Genomic DNA, 21964 nt, shown 5'->3' with positions numbered 1-21964 from the left:
AATAACCAAAGAATGAATTACAACTTAATTTTACAAACATTGTGAAGTAGTGAATAAGGAGAGAAAACAAGATTCTGGTCTGGCGTATCTCCCAACCCAGAACCTGCCACCCCGCTATCTTGCTAAGAGTGACAGGGAGAGGAAAGCAGGTCAGTTGACAACATTCTAAGAGTTCTTGTTGGAAATCACCAATGGAGAGGAAAGAGGACTATGATGATGGCTGGGCAGCTGCACAAAAGGTCTAAGAGAAACTCTCTATCATGGAAGCCCCTGTGTGATGCTGGAGGACCTTAGTAGGGATGGGAAAAACCACCAGGTTTTGCATCTTCCAGGACCCTGTGCTGCGTGGGGACATGAGCTGAATCCTACAGGAGTGGGGCAAATCACTAGCTAGGATAGGAGTGAGATGGATCCATGGTTCAGGAAATGTAGACAGATTTCAGAGAGAGGGTACAGTGCTCAGACTTTCCAGCAAGGGTAACTGAGCCTTTCCCTTTACCCAACCCTATAGATTAAGGCTATAGGAAAGAAAGCCACACACCATTCCTTGAATAGTGGCCAACACTGTAGATAAGATAAACTGTCCCCAGATAATGTTGGGAAAAATGTCAAGAAGAATTTACCCAATTATATCAGAGCAGAATGGTAAGGCAATCATGCACATATCAGAGAGAGAGAGAGAGAATGTTTAACAGAAAACACGAACCAAGAGCCAGAAAATATTTCTCTTGAAACAATTTTGTAATAATAGAAGTTTAACTTTTTAAAGTTCATAAATGAATAGTATGTTATACTGGCAAAAGAACAGAAATATACATTAATTGAATATAATTGAGAGTCCAGAAGGAAAACTCTTGCATTTATGGTGACTTGATTTTTGACAATGGTGCCAAGATGATTAAATAGGAAAAGAATGATCTTTTCAACAAATTGTACTGGAACAACCGAATTATACATGTAAAAGACTGAATTTGTAGTTCTGCCTCACACTATAGTGAAAAATTAGCTCAAAATAGATCAGACTTAAATGTAAAAGCTAAAACTATAAAACTCTTAGAAGAAAACATAGATGCACATTTTTATGATTTCGGAGTAGGCAATGATGTCTTAAGACAACAAAAGCACAAGTGACAAAAGAAAAAATAGATAAACTGAACATCATTAAAATTAAAAACTTTCGTGCTTCAAAGGACAACATCAAATGAAAAATCCCACAGAATGGGTGAAATTTCTTACAAATTATATATCTTATAAAGGACTCAAATTTAGAATATATAAAGAGTTATCATAATTCAATAATAAAAAGACAAATAACCCAATTAGAAATGAGCAAAATATCTGAATAGACAGTTATTTACAGAAGACATACAGGCCAGGCACGTGGGGCTGATGCTTTTGGGAAGTTGAGATGGGGAAATCACTTGAGCCCTGGAGTTTGAGACCAGCCTGGGCAACATGACTAAACCCCATCTCTACAAAAAATACAAAAATTAGCTAAGCATGATGGTGTGTGCCTGCCTGTAGTCCCAGCTACTTAGGAGACAGAGACAGGAGGATCACCTGAGCCCTGAAGGCAGGGGTTGCAGTGGCCAAGATTGTACCACTGCACTCCAGCCTGAGTGACAGAGTGAGACCCTGTCTCAAAAAAAAAAAAAAAAAAAAAAGATATACAAAGGGCCAATAAGCCCATGACAAGATGCTCAATGTTATTAGCCATCAGGGAAATGCAAATTAAAACCACAATGAGATACTACTTTACAACAACTAGGATGGGTATAATTAAAAAGATGAAAAACAACAAGTATTGGTGAGGATGCAGGAAAATCAGAACTCTCATCTACCATAATGGGAATGTAAAATGGTGCAGTAGCTTTGAAAAAGAGCCTGTGACCATTCCTCCAAAGTTAAACACAATCCAATTTAATTTAACTCAGAAGTTAAACAATATAGTTGTGGGCAGATCACTTGAGCTAAGTTCAAGACCAGCCTGGGCAACACAGCAAAAACCCGTCTCTACAAAAAAATACAAAAATTAGCCAGACGTGGTGGTGCATGCCTGTCGTCCCAGCTACTTGAGAGGCTGGGGCGGGAAGATCACTTGAATCTAGGAAGTTGAGGTTGCAGTGAGCAAGATGGTGCCACAGACCCTCCAGCCTGGGTGACAGCTAGGCCCGGTCTCAAATACATGCACGCACACACTCACACACTTTTTTAAGTGAAAGAAGCCAGTTGCAAAAGAACACATATTATATGATTCCCTTTATATAGGCAGAATAGGTAAATTTATAGAGACAGAAAGTACATTAGTGGTTGCCAGGGTACGAAGTGGGTGGGGGAGGGATTTGGCAGGTGACAGCTAAGAGGTGTGGGGTTTCTATCCAATGTAATGAAAAGTTCTAAAATTGATTGTGGTAATGGTTTCACAACTCTGTGAATATTAATATATTTACATATACGTGTGGTTTTGGTACGCTAAAAGTATAATTGAACTGTACACTTGAACTAGTTGGATTATATGATATGTAAATTACATTTCAATAAAGCTGTAGAAAGTTTGTAGATGAAGTGATACAACTACTAAATTAGAGAAATAGAGGAACTGAAGAGTCAGAGAAACAGATTGGGAATAAAATAATGCCATTAATGATCTAATAAGTGAATTAGAACAAGCAAGAACTAAAGTATACAAGGCTAGACATCAAATATATGGCTTAGAAATAAGATTTGAGATAATTACACTTACAACAGAAGAAAAGAGAAAAACATTGACGCAATTAGAGACAATACAATTGATATGGAGACCAAATAATGCTAGTTCCTCAAGAACTCCAATCAATAGTATAAATAATATATACAAAGATACAGATGCAGAAACTTCTCCTAAAATGAACAATTGTTTCTACCAATTGTAAGAGTATGCTATGCTCCAAGAAAAACTGATACATAATAATTGACCAGAAAATATAACATAATTAAGTTATTGGACTTCCAGGGTAAATATCTGATGGGCCTCAGTTTCTGCACAGCAATTTAAAACACACACACACACACACACACACACACACACACACACAAACAGAATAGAGCAATATCTGCACGCCTTTGAAGGCAAGAAAATATGACATATTACTCTCAGCTAAGTCACTGTTAAAAATACAAAAGCAGCAGGCGGTCATTCTCAAACACATACAAGCTGAGAGAGTTGAGCACCTATAAGCCCCTTCTCGGAAAAAAGAAAAAAAAAAATTAGGCTGGGCATGGTGGCTTATGCCTGTAATACTAGCACTTTAGGCGGCCAAGGCAGGCAGATTGCTTGAGCTCAGGAGTTTGAGACCAGCCTGGGCAACATAGCAAGACCGTATCTCTACAAAAAATAAAATAATTTGCTGGGTGTGGTGGCGTGTGCCTGTGGTCCCACCTACTCAGGAGGCTGTGAGAAGATTGCTTGAGCCCAGGAGGTTGAGGCTGTAGTGAACTGTGATTGCACCACTGCACACTTTGACCTGGGCAACGAGTGAGACCCTGTCTCAAAAAAGAAAGAGAAAAAGAGAGAAAGAATGAAAGAAAAAGAGAGGAAAGAAAGAAGGAAGGAAGGAAGGAAGGAAGGAAGGAAGGAAGGAAGGAAGGAAGGAAGGAAGGAAGGAAGGGAGGGAGGGAGGGAGGGGAAGGAAGGAAGGAAGGAAGGAAAATACAGAAGGAGAAAGAAAGGGAGAGAGGGAGGGAGAGAGAGAGAGAAAGAAAGAAGAAACAAAGAAAAGAAAGAAAAAAAGGAAAGAAAGAAGAGAAAGAAGGAAGAAAGAAAAAGAAAGGCAAGAGAGAAAGAAAGAGGAAGAAAATTAGTTAGCTAAGAGATGAATTAAAACAAAGAATTCTTAAGTAGTCTGTGTTAAAAGTCCTGACCATTGCATCTACTTAAAAGTTTGAGCAGTGAATTTATTGAAATACAAACATAAGACTAAGGAATGGGGAAATTATGGTTGCAGAATAAAATATAAATGAATATGAACCCTGACAAAGTGAAAGTTATAGTGTCAATGACAACAAAAGGAACCAGAGAAGGGGAGGTGGAAGAAAGAGTTAATCACCTCACAGTTCACAAAGGAATCAATGAAATTGGTCTAAACTTGAATCGTGTGTATTCACAATTGAAATGGTGTGATATCAGGATTTGCCTTAAAACACTCCGAAGAAGGAAGAAGGGAAGGGGAAGGGAGAGAGATGAGGGAAGAGGAGAAAGGAAGGATGGAGGGAGAGAGAGAGAGAAGGAAAGAAAGAGATGGGGAGGACTGGGTACGGTGGCTCACACCTGTAATCCTAGCACTTTGGGAGGCCAAGTCAGGTGGATCACCTGAGGTCAGGAGTTTGAGACCAGCTTGGCCAATGTGTCAAAACCCTGTGTCTACTAATAATGCAAAAATTAGCAGGGCGTGATGGCGAGTACCTGTAATCCCAGCTATTGGGGAACTTGAGGCAGGAGAATTGCTTGAACTCGGGAGGCGGAGGTTGCAGTGAGCCGAGATCACGTCACTGCACTCTAGCCTGGCAACTGAGTGAGACTCCATCTCAAAAAAAAAAAAAGAGAGAAAAAAGAAAGAAAGAAGGAAGGAAGAGAGAATAAAGGAAAATGAGTATGGTGCTGGTTGGAGGTAGTGAAATGGATGAGACAAGAACGGCAAAATGATCATGTTGAGGCTGGATAATACATACATGATGGTTTATTATACTATTCTCCTTTCTTTTTTTTTTATTTTTTTCACAATAAAAAGTTAAAATACAATAACAAAATGACATTAAATGATTTTTAAAGCATAATGACTTTAATCCCTTTATGACTTAAAATTGTGAAATACATTTTAGGACCCAGTGTCTCTTGTAGTGAAAAAAAGTGTATCTGAAAGTCAGCAGGTCCTTCAGTTACACTTCAATCTCCTTTTCTTTTGCTAGATTTAAGTAAAATTAACTTTAACATAGTTATTTTTAAATAGTATATGTCCAATGAGTCCCCTTCTTATAAAATACTTTCTTTCATCTATCTGTCCTTCCATCTTCAGTTTGTTTGTGTGTCTAGAAAGAGGGCTAGAAGGATTGCCATCAAAAATTATCTCTGGATATGGGATTTTGACTAATTTATTGTCTTCTTTTTCTGTTCTGTTTTTAAATTATATATATATATTTATTTATTTTTGAGACAGAGTCTTGCTCTATAGCCCAGGCTGGAGTGCAGTGACACAATCTCGGCTCACTGCAAACTCTGCCTCCTGGGTTTGAATGATCCTCCTGCCTCAGCCTCCCAAGTAGCTGGGACTACAGGCACATGCCACCATGCCCAGCAAATTTTTTTGTATTTTTAGTAGAGATGGGGTTTCACCATGTTGGCCAGGCTGGTCTTGAACTCCTGACTTCAGGTGATTCACCCACCTCAGCCTCCCAAAGTGCTGGGATTACAGGCGTGAGCCACTGTGCCTGGCCTTGTTCTCTTTTAATACTTGCTGTTTACATTATGAAAACTAATTTAATAATTTGCATAATTAGCACCTATCATTTTTATACAAATAATAAAGTCACTACTCTTTAAAAAGTGTTGTTTCAGTTTATACACTTTCCAGCAATGTATAAGTTTCACCACAACTATGCCAGTACTGGTAGTTACACATTTTCAGATGCTGATAACTGAGGGACTTAAAATCCTCAAATATGGGAGACAAGTAAAGTCTTCATGTGCTAATGATCTGTTTTGTTTCTTTGGGTCCAGGAAGCATCTATGATTTTTATTTCATCAAACAAGCTGGTGGACATTGGGAAATGTGGACACAGTATATCACCAAAGAGGAGGAAAAAATTCCAGCTGGTGCAAAGGTATAAAGAGAAGCATTGGCCATGGAACTTTGGTTTCCAGCATTATCCAAATATTCTCTCAGGTGGAAGAATTAAGTCTTTGCAAGGAGTTTTAAGAGCTTTCTTTAGAAAAATATTTAAACATGAGCTGCACTGGACCTTCAAAAATATGGGCTTTAGAATCAGAGAGACACAGCATCCTTTCTCGGCTTCAATTTACTCACCCAAAAAATGGCGGTGCGGGGAACATTTATGGTTACAGAGGTTGGAGGTGTTATACATGAACACATGGCACACACTAGGGGTTACATCAGTGTTTGTTGCTATTCTGATTATTGTCATTATCAATAATACCAGGTACTGGCCGGGCGTGGTGGCTCACACCTGTAATCCCAGCACTTTGGGAGGCCGGGGCAGGGGGATCACCTGAAGTCGGGAGTGCAAGACCAGCCTGGCCAACATGGTGAAACCCCATCTCTACTAAAAATACAAAATTAGTTGGGCGTGGTGGCACACGCCTATAATCCCAGCTACTTGGGAGGCTGAGGCAGGAGAATTGCTTGAACTCCAGAGGCAGAGGTTTCAGTGAGCCGAGATTGCGCCATTGCACTTCAGCCTGGGGGACAAGAGCGAAACTCTGTCTCTAATAATAATAATAACAGTAATAATAATACCAGAGAGTCATCAGTGTGCTTCTCAGTGATCTCAGCAAAAAAGGATTCTTCGAATCCTCAGAGAAAGATTTTCTTGATCAGAATTCTCTGAAAAGTAGGTTCTGATTAATGTTTTCTGATTGGAAAATGATTCACCTACCACTCCTGCTCTTTTCAATCCTTGTGGAATATCTTTTCAGAGAGTTTTTATGTCCCTGTTAGTAGAATCTAGTGGGCATAGTTTATCTTTCTGAAGTGACTGGAGATTGTTCAGGCCCTGCGTGGAGTGGTAGGTGGTGGACAAAGTACAGATATTGACAGCCAAATCAGACACCAAGCAGGACCACAGCTGTATGTGTAAGGATGTGTCAGGCAGGGTGAATGGGTGCTGACTTCGGGACACACCTTGGGGGCTGAGTGTTGTAAAGCAACCCCCAGCACTGAGGTCCTAAACTTTAATTCTCCAAAAAGAGCTTAGTCACTTGAGCTCCAGGGATTTACAATCTTGCTGAATTAAGTCAAGTAAAAGAGTCCAATGAAGAAAATATCTTCAGTTCTGGAGATTTTTCCCTTGTCAAACAATTGTCCTAGTTCCTGAAAATAAACGTCTATGAAACCCAACTTGCTTTAACTTCCCAGTCTTGGTAGCAAAATGGGCATCTTGAATCTAGGTCTGCATTCAGCATCACTTGCTGGCTATATGGCTTTGGATAAGTTAGCCAGTTTCTTTGAGCTTCCATTATTTCATCTGTGTTATTACATACCTGCCTTAGAAGGTTACTGGGAAGACTGTAGGGGGTAATACAGGCAAAACACCCATAGTTAAGCACCTGTTACTTCTCTTCTTCTCAACTTTAATTCCCTTGTCTCACCTGTTTCTTTTCCTTTGATCAAATTACTTACAGAAAGAAGCTGAGCCTTTGTCTACCAGTATATATGGGGCCGCCATGTTGCACAGACCTAGGTGATGCCATTTGCATCATGGTCCAGTTTTGCTTTAGGAGGTGCCATTGACATGATCCATAGTGTGAATGGTACTGTGTTGTGGTTGTACAACACAGTGGCCCCAAGTTCTAGTCCCTTTCAGCCTAGACATAGAAGGAGACTTCAGTGTATGATATAATTTTCCTGCCTCTTCCCCTTCACCCACAGAGGGACCAAATGTAGCCAAATGGCTGATGAAAGGGTTCAAACTCAGAGAATCCAAACCAAGGTCAGGTGTCCTGTCCAAATAGGGATTCCAGGAGCCTGAGACCAGGCCTTAAGAGTCCAACTGGGACCTGAATACCAGGAAGAGTATGTATTAATACAATCCCCATATTGGAAAAGGCATGGGATTAGTAGGGGTGGGTCTTTTAACCAAGAATGTAAGTGTTGTAAAAAACAAATCAGAAACAAGCACAGATCATGGGGATTCAGGATCACACTTACACCCTCTGAGCCAGGCAGTGACAATGACATAGGGGAAGTCGACCTCGCCTGGGACAAGGGAGACAAGTTGGTTCAGAGCAATGCTGTAGGAGCACAGCAGCTATGGACCAATCCTTACCACTACTGTTTATAATATGACCATTCAGTAGTGAAGACTATAGACTTTGGAATCATACAAGCTGGGATTCAACTCCCTGCATTTTTACTTACTTGCTCTGTTACTTGGGCAAGTTGCAGAAAGGCTCTCGTCCTCAGTCTTCTCATCTACAATACACAGACGGTAATGCCTAACTTTACATGCATGATCTTGTTTAATCCTCAAGCCACCTCTGTGAATTAGGTGCCATTATTATCCCCATTTTACAGATGAAGAAACTGAGGCCTGTGGAGAGGTTAAAGACTCGCCTAAGGTCATAAAGATAGTAAGGGATGGAGCTAGAATGTAAACCCAGGTCTCTTAAACGCCAAGACCCCCAGCTTCCTGGGCCCAGGACCAAGACTCTCCCATGTCTGTGTGGTACAGGTCTCAGAACTCATCATCCCCACAATGGAGACAGCCCGGCAGTCCTTCTTCTTGAAAACCTACTTAGACCATGAGATTCCAACGCTGTTTGTGGGCCCCACAGGCACTGGCAAGTCAGCCATCACCAACAACTTCCTTCTCCACCTTCCCAAGAATATGTACCTGCCCAACTGCCTCAATTTCTCTGCCAGAACCTCAGCCAATCAGACCCAGGATATCATCATGTCCAAGCTGGATCGACGACGGAAGGGCCTTTTCGGGCCTCCCATAGGGAAGAAAGCAGTGGTGTTTGTGGGTAAGGCATTGAGCTGGGTCTGGACACAACCAGATTCTTCCACCATAAGCTGTAACAAACTACAGCTTCCGCTTGTAGTGCCACTGTAAATGCCTTACTCTTCCTGGGAGATCAAATAGTTCTGGTTAATGTAGTTTAGTATTCATTCCCTCCTCTTCCTTTTCTTCTTCCTCCTTCCCTCCCTCCTTTCCTTCTTCCCTCCTTCCCTCCTTCCTTCCTTCTTTCTTACCTTCCTTTCTTCCTTTCCTTCCTTTCTTCCTTTCTTCCTCATAGTGAGTAGTAATTTCAGAAGGGGACTGTGCTGTTTGCCTGCTGGCATTTCCAAAAGCAACACACACCTTGTGATAAACCCCTTGTTCCATTTTATGTCAGATAAATGTCCTATCACTAAATGGAGAAACCTAATACTTGCTAAATAAACATTTGCGAAATAAGCACAGTGAATTTTCCCAGGACTTTAACTGTTTTACAAAACATTTCCTCATTTAGGTCACTTGAGCCCCACAGCCCTGTGGGCTTATTAACCATCATTGTCATTTTACGAGTCAGTGCATTGAGGCTCCAGAAGGTTAAATTTCCTGTTTGGGATCAAATATCTAGAACATTCTAGAGCTGTGACCCAAACCCAGGCTTTTTAGTGCCAAATACATTATATTTTCCACTATCTTACTGTTGACACATAGAGTTCTCATTTAGCAATAGTAATGCCCCACACTTCTGGATTATTTCATGATCTGCCTTTAAAACTCATGTGTTCAGAGGAAATATTGCCTGAGTTCATATCCTTGCCAGCTAACAGCTCTTCAGAGGCAGGGGTCCTATTTTATTTTACATTCCTTTTCTTTTTCTCCTTTTCTCCATCTCGCTCTCCCTCCCTATTTTTATGGTATATTCAAAAACAGGGTAAGCATTGCAGCCAAACAGATCTAGTTTCAAATCTTACTTTTTTGAGAGAGGGAAGGTCTCACTCTGTCATCCAGGCTGGAGTGCAGAGGCACAATCCCAGCTCACTGCAGCCTCCAACTCCTGGGCCCAAGTGATCCTACTACCTCAGCCTCCCACGTAGCTAGGACTACAGGCACATGCCATCAATCTTGGCTAATTTTTCTATTCTTTGTAGAGATGGGGGTCTCGCTTTGTTACCCAGGCTGGGTGAACTCCTGGCCTCAAGTGATCCTCCCCGCTTGGCCTCCCAAAGTGTTTGGATTACAGGCATGAACCACCATGCCCAACTTCAAAGCTTACTTTTTAACCCTAGGTATATTGTGACTTAACGTCCCTAACCCTCAGTTCCTCACCTTTAACGTAGAGTTATACTATCTTCCTTATAAAGTTAGTATTGGATTAGATGAGATAATATATATAAGGCTCCTAAAATGTTACCCTACACAAACTGGGTATTCAAACAGTATTTGTTGAAGAAAAACTTAAAGAGTCCCTATTTTATTGAGTGCCTCTGATGTGCCAGGACTGAGTAATATGCTATTGGGGAAAATGCAGTCCCTGCCCTTGGGGAAGTCTTAATATATTCTTGCCATTTTGGTTTTCTCATCAAAAACCCCCGCTCAGGCTGGGCACGGTGGCTCATGCCTGTAATCCCAGCATTTTGGGAGGCCGAGGCAGGTGGATCACTTGAGGTCAGGATTTTGAGACCAGCCTGGCCAGCATGGTGAAACCCCATCTCTACTAAAAATACAAAAATTAGCTGGGCGTAGTGGTGTGTGCCTGTAATCCCAGCTACTTGGGAGGCTGAGGCAGGAGAATCACTTGAACCCGGGAGACGGAGTTTGCAGTGAGCCAAGATCGCACCACTGCACTCCAGCCTGGGTGACAGAGCAAGACTCTGTCTCAAAAACAAAAACAAAATAAACAAACGAACAAACCCAGCTCAAAACCTAGGGTCTCATCGTCTGTTGTTCCCCTTGAAGTTCAACTATTACCTGTTGGTCAAATTAAATACTCTATTGGCTGTGAGCTTGTGGGAGCTTGACTGTTGCCATCATATGGGGAGCAATTAACAAAATGTCTAGCACTTAGTAGACAATCTATTTTGCTTAAGAGAAATGGGAAAAAAATTAAATGCCTGTTTTCTTTTTGTTTTTCTTTTCTTTTTTCTTTTTGAGGCAGGATCTCACTCTGTTGCCCAGGCTGGATGCAGTGGCACAATCTTGGCTCACTACAACCTCTGCCTCCAAGGCTCAAACAATCCTCCCACCTTAGCCTCCTGAGTATGGGACCACAGGCATGAGCCACCACACCTGGCTAATTTTTTTTTTTTTTTTTGGAGAGACAGGGTTTCGCCATGTTGCCCAGGCTGGTCTCAAACTCCTGAGGTCAAGCGATCTGCCTGCCTCGGCCTTCCACAGTGCTGGGATTATAGGCATGAGCCACCACGCCCGGCCAAGCCAGTTTGTTAATGTCAGTCTGTGCATCCTTATAGTCACAGTGGACACAGATTTCAATGAGGCAGGAGAGGCCAGAACTCAGGAAAACCCCTCCCAATCTGGTCAGGGCATCCATTGACTAAGCCCTCACTGGAATGGGGAATGGAAACCTGGGAACAGATTCCCCTACAGGGGAATTGCCATCTCTTACCTGCTCTGAGCAGAGGATGCCATGAACTTGCAATGACTGTGTCTGTGGCTTCTTTCCCCAGATGACCTCAACATGCCAGCCAAAGAGGTGTATGGGGCCCAGCCCCCCATCGAGCTCCTGAGGCAGTGGATTGACCACGGTTACTGGTTTGACAAGAAAGACACAACCAGGCTGGACATCGTGGACATGCTGCTCGTGACAGCCATGGGGCCCCCCGGGGGAGGAAGGAATGACATTACTGGTATGTGAAGGGAAGAGCTCATTCCTCTTTCCCTCCATCCCCAGCAGAGCTGGGCCACCTTTATGAAAGGAGGGTCGGTGTGCCACAGTCTCCTGCCAAACCACATGGCCGGAGCGTGGAGCAGAAGCGTGTTTAGGCTACAGGCTTCATGTTGGAAATGGTGTGAAATAGGAGGGGATGATGACAAGAAGATGTGAGGAGTGTTTGGCTAGGCCCTAGAGAAACAGAGTCTCATATGCAAAGTAGAGTTCAGTGTGGCCAGCGTGTGTTCTGGGAGGGAGGCTTGATCTAGAAGCCTCAACTAGGGGTGCACGACAGTCATCCATTGTATTCGTTATAATTCTTTAGGTTGCCAGAGACAGAACGCCTAACCCAAAGTGCCCTAAGCAAAATTAATAACAATAAAAAATAGCAAATAAATGAATCAATGGATATATTGCTTCACCTGCAACTTGATCCACCTAGTCCTGTAGATCTGTACTTCTATTCTGATATACATTATTGTTTAAGAACCTTCATACCGAGTGGGCGCAGTGGCTCGTGCCTGTAATCTCAGCACTTTGGGAGGCTGAAGCGGGTAGATCGCTTGAGGCCAGGAGTTTGAGACCACCCTGGCCAACATAGTAAAACCCCATCTCTACTAAAAATTAAAAAATTAGCTGGGCTTGGTGGCTTGCGCCTATAGTCCCAGCTACTCGGGAGGCTGAGATTTTTAAAATACAAAAATAAAGACATGTTACAACATGGATGAAACTTAAAGACACTATTGTCTTTAAGTGAAATAAACCATATCATTAAGTGAAATAAACCATTCACAAAAAGACAAATATTGTGTGATTCCACTTATATGAGGTACTCAAAGTAGTCAAATTGATAGAGACAAGAAGCAGAATAGTGGTTGTCAAAGTCTGGAGGGAGGGGAGATTGAGGAGTGAATGAATGAATGAATGAATGAATGAATGAATGAATGAATTTTCATTTGGGAATATGAAGCTTCTGTAGACGAATGGTGGAGATGGTTGCACAACAATGTGAATGTGCTTGATGCCTCTGAACTGTACACTTACAAATGGTTAAAATGGCCAATTTTATGTTATATATATTTTATCACAATAAAAACTTTTTATTTTTTTATTTAATTAATCAATTTATTTTTTGAGACAGAGTCTCGCTCTTGTCGCCCAGGCTGGAGTGCAATGGCATGATCTCGGCTGACTGCAACCTTTGCCTCCGGGTTTGAGTGATTCTCCTACCTCAGTTCCCTAAGTAGCTGGGATTACAGGCACCCGCCACCATGCCCGACTAATTTTGTGTATTTTTAGTAGAGATGAGATTTCATCCTGTTGGCCAGGCTAGTCTCGAACTCTGGACCTCAGGTGATCCACCCACCTCGGCCTCCCAAAGTACTGGGATTACAGGCATGAGCCACTGCGCCAGGCCAAAGGGATGAAATCTGAAACCTAACAAGTCTCTGGATCCAGCTACGAATTTGTAGGAAATACAGAGGACAGAGGAACATGATGAACTGCATCATAAGTGTGTAATCAACAAAATCCTGACTATGAAAACTCTAAGTCAAATAGCCCAGATCTTCAACAGATAAGACACATAAGAAAGGAATGGAGGGAAAAACCTATAAATTAAAGAGAGACCTTAAAAAATACACATGAGGCTGGGTGCAGAGGCTCACATCTGTAATCCTAGCACTTTGGGAGGCTGAGGCGGGTGAATCACCTGAGGTCAGGAGTTTGAGACCAGCCTGGCCAATATGGCAAAACCCCATCTCTACTAAAAAGACAAAAATTAGCTGGGCGTGGTGGTGCATGCCTGTAATCCCAGCTACTTGGGGTTGAGGAAGGAGAATTGCTTGAACCAGGGAGATGGAGGTTGCAGTGAGCCGAGATCGCGCCACTACACTCTAGACTGTGCAATAGGAGTGAGACTCCATCTCAGGAAGAAAAAAAAAAAAAAAAGCGTATGGTTAACTGGCAGAATTAAACAATTAAACCCTGGTGTCTACAAATAAATGCTTGAAATGCTTGGGTGGTAAAAACCATGAAGAAATGCAAGACAGCAATTACTATAAAAGTCAGAAGAGTGATAACTTTTGGAGGAAGAAAAGGATAGAGTTTGATTGGGATGGGCTCTGTTGAGAGGCTTTTGTGGAGGGCTGGCAAAATTCTATTTTGTTTTTGTTTTGTCTGTTTGTTTTGAGACGGAGTCTTGCTCTGTCGCTCAGGCTGGAGTGCAGTGGCACAATCTCGGCTCACTGCAACCTCCGCCTCCTGGGTTCAAGCAATTCTCCTGCCTCAACCTCCCGAGTAGTTGGGACTATGGGCATGTGCCACCATGCCTGGCTAATTTTTGTATTTTTAGTAGAGACGGGGTTTCGCTATGTTGGCCAGGCTGGTCTCAGTCTCTTGACCTCGTGATCTACCCGCCTTGGCCTCCCAAAGTGCTGGGATTACAGGAGTGAGCCACCACGCCCGGCTGGCAAAATTCTACTTCTTAATCTTGACAGTAGATGCTAAGAGTATTAACCTTATAATGACTTGCTAAACTATACATTTGTTTTGTGTGGTTTTCTGTATCTATCTTTTACTTGTAACAAAAAAAATGTTTTAAAGATATACAGGCAAACCTATAGAGACAGAAAGTAGATTATTAGTTGCTGAGAACCATGGGAAAATGGGGAGTGACTGCTAATGGGTACAAGGTTTCTTTTTAGCGCAATTAAAATGTTCTAAAATTGTGATAATGGTTGTACAACCCTGAATATATTAAAAATCATTGAATAATTGTACTTTAAATGGGCGAATTGTACAATATGTGAGTTATAATTGGGATATCAATAAAGCTGGTATATATCGATATAAATAAGTACGTAAATATAGATATCTAACAATGATAGATTAGACAGATAGATGCATAGATATATAGATACATAGAAAGATGATAGATGGATTAGATAGATAGATGATATAAGGATACCAAATTAACAGTAGTTACCTTGGGCAGGGGAGAATGAATTTGGCGCATATAAAGTAAGTGAAAGAAGGAGATTTTCACTTTCAACAAAAGTATTCCTGAATCGTGACTCTTTTACAATGATCATGTATTGCCTTTATCTTTTAAAAACAATCTTGAGGCTGGGTGCAGTGTCTCATGCCTGCAATCCCAGCACTTTGGGAGGCCAAGGCCGGCAGATCACCTGAAGTCAGGAGTTTGAGACCAGCCTGGCCAACATGATGAAACCCCGTCTCTACTAAAAATACAAAAATTAGATGGGCATGGTGGCGTGCACCTGTAGTCCCAGCTACTCCGGAGGCTGAGGCTGGAGAATCGCTTGAGCCCGGGAGGCAGAGGTTTCAGTGAGCTGAGATGGCACCACTGCACTCCAGCCAGGGCAACAAAGCGAGACTCCATCCCTAAAAAATATATATAATATAATATAATGTAATGTAATATAATATAATAATCTTGAACGCTAAACTAGCATGGTCGGTAGAACTTCTGCAGTATGGCGATGCTCTATATCTGTACTGAGAAATACAGTAGCCACTAGCCACATGTGGCTCTTGAGCATTTGAAGTGTGGCGAGACTAAGGAAGAGCATTTTTAATGTTATTTAATATTAATTAATTTAAGTTTAAATTGCTGCAGGTGACTAGAAGCTGCCATATTGCACAGCACAGCTCTAGAACATGAAGCCAGAAGGCTAAGCCAACTCTCCTGCATCCTAGGGTCACAGACAGTGTGAGAATATGTGTTTTCCAGGATGATTCACTTGTGTGTTGTGTCCCCCAGGACGATTCACTCGCCATATGAATATCGTTTCCATCAATGCCTTTGAGGATGACATTTTAACCAAGATTTTCAGTTCGATTGTTGACTGGCACTTCGGGAAAGGGTTTGATGTGATGTTCTTAAGGTAAGAGGTTCCCACGTCTTCCCGGATATTGGGCTGGGGGTTCTCAGTTTCCGGCCCCTCCTTGAATACTGTGCCATCCCTTTCCTCCCAAGGTATGGAAAGATGCTGGTCCAAGCTACTAAGACAATTTATAGAGAGGCAGTGGAGAACTTCTTGCCAACTCCCTCTAAGTCACATTACGTCTTTAACCTGCGGGACTTCTCACGAGTGATTCAAGGGGTCCTGCTGTGCCCTCACACACACCTGCAGGTCAGTCACTATCATTTTACTACCAAAATCATTCAGCATGTCCTTGGCTACATGGAACATGTAGTAATAGCAGTAATAGCTAACTTGTATTAAGCACTTCATCTATGCTAGGCGTTGTGCTAAGCATTTTATAAACATTATCTAGTTCAATCCTCACATCAACCCCAGGACTTAGCTACTACTTGAGAACTACGACCTCAGGGACCATCTTCCACTCGTTTGAATAATTAACTCTGGATTTTTAGGATGTAGAAAAATGTATCCGACTTTGGATCCATGAGGTTTATCGGGTCTTCTATGACCGTCTGATTGACAAGGAGGACAGACAGGTCTTCTTCAACATGGTGAAGGAAACCACCTCCAATTGCTTCAAGCAGTCCGTAGAGAAGGTAAATCAGATTCTGTGATCATTTGGCCTCAGAAATGGTTCCAAGTGTTTAACTATGTTACTCTCAGATTTCAGGTTCCCTTCCTGTTGGAGACTCCCAGCTCTGCACTCTGAATCTCAGGAAACAGTATTGAGTCAACTGCTCTTTTGATTTGGTGATATTTCACTCGGTCCAACGTTGCTTCCCTTCTGTTGTAACATATAAGTTTGAATCCAATCAAAATGGCTTAACATTTACAATAACATTATTTGTTTATAATGACCTTAAACGCATTTTTAGGATCAATTAATTGGTGACTTGAGAAATGAACTGTATTATACATTGTCATGATTTGACTGAGGTCCTATAAAGCCCAAGTGGAAGATTGTTATGGTCTTCCAGGTGCGAATATTTTCTCTTTTCCATTTTCATATAAGAAAAGTTGTTTTGGGCCGGGCGCGGTGGCTCAAGCCTGTAATCCCAGCACTTTGGGAGGCCGAGACGGGCGGATCACGAGGTCAGGAGATCGAGACCATCCTGGCTAACACAGTGAAACCCCGTCTCTACTAAAAATACAAAAACTTAGCCGGGCGAGGTGGCGGGCACCTGTAGTCCCAGCTACTCGGGAGGCTGAGGCAGGAGAATGGCGTGAACCCGGGAGGCGGAGCTTGCAGTGAGCTGAGATCCGGCCACTGCACTCCAGCCTGGGTGATAGAGCGAGACTCCGTCTCAAAAAAAAAAAAAAAAAAAAAAAAAAAAAAAAAGAAAAGTTGTTTTAAACATCTATATTTGCATCATCTGGTTATTCTTCCACTGCTAAGAAGCTGTGATTTCTCCATAGAAAAATTTCAAGTGTTTCATCTTGCGTTCAGAGGCCAAGTGCAAAAGCGTCACTGGGTTCTAACATAGGAAGAGGAGACATCTAAAACATTCCTACTCCAGGCACAGAGTGGGGAACAGGGGTAGTGTCTATACCTCTAGTTGGTGGAGGATCAAGCACATAAGAAATGATGCCATCCTTCAACTGTCTTTTCTGGGGACCATACAAACTGACTACCAATGTTTTAATCACTTGGTAAATAGACTGATTCAAGCGTTTATACTCTAATGTCCTTTCTTTTAACAAGTAATTATTTATTTTTAGAGGTAGGACCTCATTCTGTCACCCAGGCTGGAGTGCAATGGTATGATCATAGCTCAGTGCAGCCTCAAACTCCTGGGCTCAAGCAGTCCTCCACCTCAGCCTCCTGAGTAGCAGGGATTACAGGTGTGCACCATGATGCCCAGCTAATTTTTTCCTACTTTATTGTAGAGACTGGGTCTCACTATGTTGCCCAGGCTGGTCTTGAAGTCCTGAGCTCAAATGATCCTTCTGCCTCGGCCTCCCAAAGTGCTCAGGCATGAGCCACCATGTGCAGCAATGTTCTTTCATTATAGTCTTTACAAGCATGAAATCCACACATTATGTTTAAAACACAAAAAGACTGGGCTGGGCATGCTGTCTCATGCCTGTAATCCTAGCACTTTGGGAGGACGAGCTGGGCAGATCACCTGAGCTCAGGAGTTCAAGACCAGCCTGGCCAACATGATGAAACCCCATCTCTACAAAAATACAAAAATTAGCCAGGCATGATGGAGCGTGCCTGTAATCCCAGCTGCTTGGGAGGCTGAGGCAGGAGAATCGCTTGAACCCAGGAGGCAGAGGTTGCAGTGAGCCGAGATTGCGCCATTGCACTCCAGCCTGGACGACAGTGTGAGGCTCCGTCTCAAAACAAAACAAAACAAAACAAAGACTGATGATCCATGGGCTTGAAGGATGTGCGCAGAGGAAATAAGCACGTCTCCCATGCCCTCCCTCCATGCTCTCCCTACCAGCCTGGCTGGGCCATTCGCTGAATGCCCAGCTGAGATTTACTTTTCTCACAGGTGCTTATCCATTTGTCACCCACTGGAAAGATTGTCGATGATAACATTCGAAGCCTCTTTTTTGGAGATTATTTCAAGCCAGAAAGTGATAAAAAAATCTACGATGAGATCACTGACCTGAAACAGCTGACTGTGGTCATGGAGCACTATCTGGAAGAATTCAACAACATCAGCAAGGCCCCCATGTCCCTGGTCATGTTCAGGTTTGCCATTGAGCACATCTCCAGGATCTGCCGCGTCCTGAAGCAGGACAAAGGCCACCTGCTCCTGGTGGGCATAGGGGGCAGTGGGCGGCAGAGTGCCACCAAACTGTCCACATTCATGAACACATATGAGCTATACCAGATCGAGATCACCAAGAACTACACAGGCAATGACTGGCGAGAAGACCTTAAGAAGATCATGCTGCAGGTTGGCGTGGCCACCAAAAGCACCGTGTTCCTCTTTGCCGACAATCAGATCAAGGACGAGTCATTTGTGGAGGATATCAACATGCTTCTGAACACAGGCGATGTGCCTAACATCTTCCCTGCTGATGAGAAGGCTGACATTGTGGAGAAGATGCAGACGGCAGCTAGGGCCCAAGGAGAGAAGGTTGAAGCCACTCCTCTTTCTATGTATAACTTCTTTATTGAGAGGGTGAGAAAGAACCTTCACATTGTCCTTGGTAAGAAGAAGAAAACTCCATTTGCCCTTGTTCCTCTGGGTGTTTTGGGGTCTTCCGAGTGCCCTGAGCAACGCAATCCCTTACAATGGTCCCAGGGTTGATCCAGCCAATGCACCAGCTCGGGGTCAGGGCCTGGAGTTCCTCTGGCAACTTTTTCCACTCTTCCAAACAGCATTTTTTTTTAGAGACAGTCTTGCTCTGTCGCCCAGGCTGGAGTGCAGTGGTGAGATCTCAGCTCGCTGTATGTAACCTCTGCCTCCCAGTTTCAAGCGATTCTGGTGCCTAAGCCCCCGGAGTAGCTGCTATTACAGGCGCGTGCCACACCTGCTAATTTTTGTATTTTTATTTTTATTTTTTTTTTTTGAGACGGAGTCTTGCTCTGTGCCCCAGGCTGGAGTGCAGTGGCGCGATCTCGGCTCACTGCAAGCTCCGCCCGCCCGGGTTCACGCCATTCTCCTGCCTCAGCCTCCCAAGTAGCTGGGACTACAGGCACCCACCACCTCGCCCAGCTAATTTTCTTGTATTTTTAGTAGAGACGGGGTTTCACCGTGTTAGCCAGGATGGTCTCGATCTCCTGACCTCGCGATCCGCCCGTCTCGGCCTCCCAAAGTGCTGGGATTACAGGTTTTGTATTTTTAATAGAGAGAAGGTTTCACCATGTTGGCCAGGCTAGTCTCAAACTCCTGGCCTCAAGTGATCTGCCCACCTTGGCCTCCCAAAGTGCTGGGATTACAGGCGTAAGCCACCATGCCGGACCCTGAACAATTTCAAACCTGTCCCTCTCTCTTCAATTCCCTGAATTCTCCTCTGAGAATTACCCTTGCACAGAATGACATCTGGGGTTTTCTCTGTGAATGACATTCGCAATCTATCTAGAAACCTAGCAATGGTGTTTAGTACTTCCCTTTCTTTACCAAGCCTGTCTATTTTACCTCCAGTTGTCTCTCTTATCTCTATCTCCATCACCTTCCCATTAGCTAGGCTGCCGTCCTCTTACCCAGGCTCACCTCTGCAACTTTCTGATCATTCTAGCTCCATTCTTGTCTGTTCCATGAAGCCAGGCTGATTTTTTTCATATGCTGCAAATATCATTGTGTTCATGCATGCATACACACACACACATTGGGATAAGGGCCAAAATTACTAACCTGCAGTCCTGCAGTCTCATAGGGCCATAAGGCCACCTGCCAGACTGTCCTCTGTATCCTCTCCACCTTCATCATTTCAAACCATCCCCCTTTCTCTTTGTTCTTTTTTTTTTTTTTTTTTTTTTTGAGATAGGGTCTTGCTCTGTCACCCAGGCTGGAGTATAGTGATGTGGTTCTAGCTCACTGCAGCCTCAACTTCCTGGGCTCAAGTGATTCTCTCACCTCAGCCTCCTGAGTACCTGGGACTACAGGCACATACCACCAAGCCCAGCTAATTTTTTCCATTTTTGTAGAGACAGGGGTGTGGGGTTCACTTTGTTGCCCAGGCTGGTCTCAAACTCCTGGGCTCAAATGATCCTCCTGCCTCAGCCTCCCAAAGTGTTGGGATTACAGGCGTGAGCCACTGTGCCAGGCCTCTGTTCTTTACTCTCACTGACCTTTCACTTCACCTAGACATCATGCTCCCTTCCGCCACACATCGTCTAAATAAACAATGAATGGAATTGTAAGTGTGGAACCCAAAATTTGTGATTGGCTGGAGATAGGATCAGAAACAGATGACCTCACAGCAACTTCTGTAAGCAACAATGTATGGCTCCCGTATGTCAGCACAAATACAGCAAGTGGGTCAAAGGGCTCCGGCCACTCTGGCTACACGACCCAAAGGATGCAGAAGGAACAATAGGGTGTATAGGAGACCAGTTAGAAGGTAATAGACTCAGGCATGGTGGCTCACGCCTGTAATCCCAGCACTTTGGGAGGCTGAGGCAGGCAGATCACTTGAGGTCAGGAGTTTGAGACCAGCCTGGCCAACATGGTGAAACCCCGTCTCTACTAAAAATACAAAAATTAGCTGGAAGTGATGGTGGGTGCCTATAGTCCCAGCTACTCAGGAGGCTGAGGCAGGAGAATAACTTGAACCCGGGAGGCGGAGGTTGCAGTGAGCCGAGATCACACCACTGCACTCCAGTCTGGGTCACAGAGCAAGAATCTGTCTTAATAAAAAATAAGAACAATTTTTTTTTTTTTTTAAAAAAGGCTATTGTAATGGGCTGATAGCTCCTCACAAAGTTAAGTGAAAATATCCCACTAATCAGCCCACACTTCCCAGGCAGTTATTATGAGCATTCACAGTCACATCCCTGGAGCGCCAAGAGGATGCATGCCCCTACTTACCCCACCAGAATCCTTGGGAATACCAGCCTGCCTCCTTGGGTCCACCTGCCTTGGAGGGAGGTAATTAACAAAATCTCCTTTTCATTAGCCATGAGTCCAATTGGGGATGCCTTCAGGAACCGCCTGCGGATGTTCCCTTCGCTGATCAATTGCTGTACGATTGATTGGTTCCAGTCCTGGCCCAGGGATGCCCTAGAGTTGGTGGCTAACAAATTTCTAGAGGATGTGGAGCTTGATGACAACATTCGGATAGAGTAAGTGTTGACTGCATTTTAGGACTCCAGATATTCCAAATTGGAAGGCCAGATGCTGGCTCTATTTTTGTCGTTGTTTTGAAGACTTCTCAATTTGTGTATAGAAAATGTCTTATGCTTTTAAATTGAATCACAGTTAGATATTTAATAAAACATCTTCTGTGAAAAAGAAGCAAATTTCATTGTTCAGAATTGTCCTGGAGATATGCACTGTTGTCCTAGCTATGAGAACCTGGAAATAATGATATAGCTATTTCAGTAGTCCTAGAATATGCATTCTCAACAGGAAGAACATTGCTGCTGAGACCACAAAAAAAGATGGTTGGTTTGTTTGTTTTTGAGATGGAGTCTTGCTCTATCCCCCAGGCTGGACTGCAGTGGCGCAATCTCAGCTCACTGCAACCTCCGCCTCCTGGATTCAAGTGATTCTCATGCCTCAGCCTCCCCCAAGCAGCTGGGATTACCGGGCACCTGCCACCACACCCAGCTAATTTTTATATTTTTACTAGATACGGGGTTTTGCCATGTTGGCCAGGGTGGTCTTGAACTCCTGACCTCAGGTGATCCGCCCGCCTTGGCCTCCCAAAGTGCTGGGAATATAGGTGTGAGCTACTGTGCCCGGCAAAAATTAGTTCCTATAAGGGTGAAAACTTACTTGTTTATGTATAAGGC

General features: G+C 43.3%; 1 protein-coding gene across 2 annotated transcripts in view; it reads left to right on the top strand.

Annotated features, from left to right (window-relative positions):
* Positions 1–21964, top strand: part of DNAH3 (dynein axonemal heavy chain 3) — a 212967-nt gene that overhangs the window by 141094 nt on the left and 49909 nt on the right. For both annotated transcript variants that reach the window (XM_077986427.1, XM_077986426.1), the window contains 8 exons: positions 5753–5856; positions 8443–8737; positions 11394–11573; positions 15381–15504; positions 15597–15753; positions 15999–16142; positions 18048–18714; positions 21127–21292. In XM_077986427.1, coding sequence (XP_077842553.1) covers positions 5753–5856; positions 8443–8737; positions 11394–11573; positions 15381–15504; positions 15597–15753; positions 15999–16142; positions 18048–18714; positions 21127–21292 — 1837 coding nt within the window. The remainder of the gene's footprint in view (positions 1–5752; positions 5857–8442; positions 8738–11393; positions 11574–15380; positions 15505–15596; positions 15754–15998; positions 16143–18047; positions 18715–21126; positions 21293–21964) is intronic.

This window comes from Macaca mulatta, chromosome 20 (assembly GCF_049350105.2).
Source record: "Macaca mulatta isolate MMU2019108-1 chromosome 20, T2T-MMU8v2.0, whole genome shotgun sequence".
Classification (NCBI taxonomy): domain Eukaryota; kingdom Metazoa; phylum Chordata; class Mammalia; order Primates; family Cercopithecidae; genus Macaca; species Macaca mulatta.
The sequence above is the reverse complement of the archived record's forward strand: the minus strand, read 5'-3'. Positions and strand labels throughout refer to the sequence as shown.